At 38.6% G+C, this 4,787-nt stretch overlaps 1 protein-coding gene across 2 annotated transcripts; it reads right to left on the bottom strand.

Annotated features, from left to right (window-relative positions):
• Positions 1 to 510: 510 nt before the first annotated feature.
• Positions 511 to 1,693, bottom strand: LOC106904000 (trace amine-associated receptor 9-like). Of its 2 annotated transcripts, none has more exons than XM_088003918.1 (2): positions 1,596 to 1,693; positions 511 to 1,309 (listed from the first exon to the last, which is right to left on the bottom strand). In XM_088003918.1, exons 1-2 carry the CDS (start codon positions 1,667 to 1,669, stop codon positions 511 to 513), a joined length of 873 nt encoding a protein of 290 aa, XP_087860044.1. In that variant the 5' UTR covers positions 1,670 to 1,693. The 2 variants fall into 2 exon arrangements, with proteins under 2 accessions (XP_087860044.1, XP_087860043.1); XM_088003917.1 differs by having other exon boundaries at positions 1,500 to 1,693.
• Between the last annotated feature and the right edge of the window lie 3,094 nt (positions 1,694 to 4,787).

The following is a 4,787-nucleotide window of genomic DNA, read 5'->3' on the forward strand; positions in this document are numbered from 1 at the left end:
GTGTGATATTACTATAGAATATTATAATGTTGTATTTGTTGCATATTTCAGGTGTTGCTGTGTAAATAAATCTGAATCAGTTTAAACTAACGTGCTCCGAATATCCCAAGAAAAAAAAATCTGGTTTCTCAACATTTACATTTCATACTGAACTGTGACATCATTGCATAATTCATCAGTTAATGTCAGTGTTGGACTTGTACTTTCCTCTATTATTTAAAAAACTTGAGCCTTATCAGGAACTTGTACTTATAAACAATAACTGAGACTGAACTATTTGGTTATTACTTTCCTGATAATTAGGTGGTGCCCAGACTTGGTAACTTTGATTTATTTCGTTGATCATTAATTATTAGTAAAGGCAATTAAAAAAAAATCAAGCCACCCAAAACCCAAGTGGGTGAATACTTTTTATTGGACTGGTTTTCAAAAGATAATATTAAATAAATGCTTTGAGGACTTTTAACACGTGGAAGAAGGTTTTATTTAAGTACATAGTTGAATATTTTTCTACAGTATATTGGCCTTACTGGAGCCAGGCTGGAATATCTTCAGTGTCACAATGTGTTTAACCGCTTTTCTAAACCAGGGATAAAATATGGCATAGATTAAAGGGTTAAGACAAGAGTTGGTGCAGAAAAGACACAGCACAGCAGCAGACATGTTAAACGAGACATCACCTCCTAGAGCAGCACAGTAAAATGGACAGAAACATATCAGAAACACAATGACTAAAATACCAAGAGTCCTGGCTGCTTTCAGCTCAGATTTTCCTACTGTTGCTGAACGCTGCAGGGACACAGCTGTAACAGTGGAGCGGATGGCTCGAGCCTGAAAAACGGCCACTACAAACACTCTGCTGTAGAGAACTATGATGGCCGTAACTGGAGTGATAAAAGCTACAATAAGATCTAAAACTGCGGGACCGAAGTCCATGAAAAACAAACACTCTCCATGACAAGAAGCCTTTTTTCCACTGAAGCCATCCTTCACAAACAAAGTGCTGTAGCAAGCTGAATAAATCCAGCACAGACTGATGCACAGTCGTATTCTTGCCACAGTGATTCTCCTGTGATAATGCAGAGGGTAACATATAGCTACATAGCGGTCAGCTGATATCAGTACGATATTTACAACTGAGACACAGGCAATCATACCGGCAATATGTAAGTATATTACACACATGACATCACCAAGAAGCCAGCAAGATGTTAGTCTGCTGCTTTCACCTGGAAAAACAACAAGGCCCACCATGAAGTCTGATATGGCCAGAGACAGAAGCAGGAAGTTGGTGGTTTTGTGAAGCTGCCTGGGGAGGAAATTAGAATAATAAACAAAAGCACTGAAAGATGTAAAAGTGACCAAGCAAAATTAATATCTGTCTGCAGTTTGTATGCATTGTTTAATTTGAAACAATAAAGTCATGACAAACAGTTAATGCTTCTTTGCTGTCAGGAAAGTCATCATCATCACATACAGGAAAATATATGTTCCCTTGCCTGAAATGGGAGACTGAAATGATAACAAGTAGATTTAGAGACACAGAAAACACACAACTGAAAGAGAGAACAGACTGCAGAAACACAGCTTTGAGCCATGGAACTGCTGGTTTTCTACAGGAGGTGTTGAGTTGTGGAAAGCAAAGTTCTTCATCATGAACCTCCATCATCAGAGACCATGAAAGATCAGAGCCGAGACAGCTCTGTGATTGTAGCTCCTCTTTATGTCATTTTATTTCTTTCTGGCAAACCGATCACAACAACAACTCCTCCCTACCTACCTCATCCATAGCAACTTCCACTTGGCAACAGATGGAAAAATAGTGCTTGTAGCTGAATGGGGCCTTGCTTATGAAGATCGAAGGTTCATGGTCTCTCCTAGATTCCTGGATTGTTTTTAAATAAATCATTAACTCTACCCTCCTGGTTTTACTTCGTCATTCCCCCCATACTCCTCGACTATCTTTGGGATGTAACAATTGGGGGCTCGTCCAGGAGATCTTTTTGCTGTAGCAAACTTGTGAGGTTTTTTTATTATTATTATTGTCTTTTTTCGTTTGTTTTGTAGTGGGTTTAGTTGTCCCAATTTTCACAGCTTTCTTTCTTTTATTTTGTAAGGTAAGTGAGTCATTGGTGTGGTAGGGTAGAGGGAGATTTACCAGATCCAACAGTCCTATGAGCAGATTTGTCTGTGTGGTCTCCCGTCCTTTGTTCATTTTGGCTGTCCTAGCACAAGCTTTCATTTTTTGAGGGAAAGTGGGGTTTCTAAGTAGATTGTCCTCTTAACATGGCATCCTTTGTCTTGGCTACTTTTGTGGCTAATCCTTCCATTAGTCAGTTGGACAACTGTGGGATATAAGATCTGTGGGATATAGCTCGTCATTTCAGTATACTATCTTCTAGTGCTATGGTTAAGAAAGAGCTTTATGCACCATACTTAACTTTATTCCTACCATTATAAAGGTCCGCATGAGCTTATTTTTACATTTTTGGATGCTGCAGAGCCATTATTTGGAGTATTTCAATGTTCTTTACATCAATAAAATCCTTATGATCCTTATTTTCTAAGTTTGTATCCCATTAATCCATAACAACTAAATAAAATGCTTAAAAATGCAAAAAAATAAAAAAAAATTATTTGTTTTATAATTATTTGACATATTTTTTGTAAATATAAAAAGTTTCATAACTTTATTTCTCAAAACTGTCAATACAAAACAGTTGCACACAAACCTACTAAACCAAACACAATTTATTTGGAGTTTTTGCAAAGCTTAGTTTTAAAGTTACAGCCAATTTTATACGGCCACTACAAACACTCTGCTGTAGAGAACTATGATGACTGTAACTGGAGTGATAAAAGCTACAATAAGATCTAAAACTGCGGCACTGAAGTCAATTAAAACCAAACACTCTCCATGACAAGAAGCCTTTTTTCCACTGAAGCCATCCTTCACAAACAAAGTGCTGTAGCAAGCTGAATAAATCCAGCACAGACTGATACACAGTCATATTCTTGCCACAGTGATTCTCCTGTGATAATGCAGAGGGTAACATATAGCTACATAGCGGTCAACAGATATCAGTACGATATTTATAACAGAGACACAGGTAATCATACTGACAATATGTATGTACAGTAAACACATGACATCACCAAGAAACCAGCAAGTGGTTCGTCTGCTACCTTCACCTGGAAAAACAACAAGGCCCACCATGAAGTCTGATATGGCCAGAGACAGAAGCAGGAAGTTGGTGGTTTTGTGAAGCTGCCTGGGGAGGAAATTAGAATACTAAACAAAAGCACTGACAGATGTAAAAGTGACCAAGCAAAATTAATATCTGTCTGCAGTTTGTATGCATTGTTTAATTTGAAACAATAAAGTCATGACAAACAGTTAATGCTTCTTTGCTGTCAGGAAAGTCATCATCATCACATACAGGAAAATATATGTTCCCTTGCCTGAAATGGGAGACTGAAATGATAACAAGTAGATTGAGAGACACAGAAAACACACAACTGAAAGAGAGAACAGACTGCAGAAACACAGCTTTGAGCCATGGAACTGCTGGTTTTCTACAGGAGGTGTTGAGTTGTGGAAAGCAAAGTTCTTCATCATGAACCTCCATCATCAGAGACCATGAAAGATCAGAGCCGAGACAGCTCTGTGATTGTAGCTCCTCTTTATGTCACTTTATTTCTTTCTGGCAAACCGATCACAACAACAGCTCCTCCCTACCTACCTCATCCATAGCAACTTGGCAACGTCACGTGAACAGTGTGTCTGTGGCTTCTCACTTGAATTTCTTGTTAATTTTTCCTATTTTTCTGTAACAAAGTTAGTCTCTGCCTCTTTATGAACAAAGTATAAGGCAAAGTGGGAAGCTAATCTTAGTGCCTCTTGGCCAACTGGGCAGCATGTGTCCTGAGTCTTTGTTGTGATTGATGGAAGCTTCCATCTTGAAGTCTGTGGTCTTTTTCCTTTGTTCCAGGCTTGTAGATGCGAAGGGGCCTTATTTATGAAAACTCAAGGTTCATGGTCTCTCCTTGGTTTTTCCCTCCACGCTCAAGATTTTTCCTGGACTCCTAAAGTTAGTAGGTTGGAAGAAAAACCTACTATATTACCACAATATGACCTCTTTTCAGCAGAATCATCTGCTTGGTCAAGAATGGAGGCTCGGTTGAGGGTTCGTCTCACTTGCCTTCAGCTAGAAAAAGAAGATTGTGACCAGGAATTTCAGCTTCACAGAGAACTGGAATTAAAGAAGCTTGAAGCAAAGACTGCTATTAGGATGTGGGAGCTCGAGCTAAAGGCTGGTCCAGGCCCTCTGGTTGAGTCACAATTAATTGTATCTCTAACCTTTGATGTCACAAAAAACATTCCTTTGGTTTCTGTTTTTTTTTTTGTGAATCTGAGGTTGAAAGCTACTTTGGAGTTTTTGAAAGGATTGCCTTGGCATTAAACTGGCCATGCCAGGTGTGGGTAGTACTGGTGCAGTGTATGCTAACAGGTAAAGCTCAGGAACCCTACGCTTCACTTTTCATGGAAGATTTATAATACTCTTGTATTATAAATCTGCAGTCTTGCAGGCATACGAGTTGGCGTTGGAGGCTTATAGGCAGTGTTTTCATGTACTTGTGACCAATATGGCCCCACACTTTGTTCTTGGTACAAGGGGGAGCAAACAACTCAAAAACCCAAACAGCAAAACAATCAAATTTTAAATATTTTATTTGCAAAGAAAGTAACTTTTAATAATGACAATAAAAACAGTCCTTTTCTTCTT

This window comes from Poecilia mexicana, unplaced genomic scaffold (assembly GCF_051168715.1).
Source record: "Poecilia mexicana isolate PSO_F unplaced genomic scaffold, ASM5116871v1 scaffold_2, whole genome shotgun sequence".
Classification (NCBI taxonomy): domain Eukaryota; kingdom Metazoa; phylum Chordata; class Actinopteri; order Cyprinodontiformes; family Poeciliidae; genus Poecilia; species Poecilia mexicana.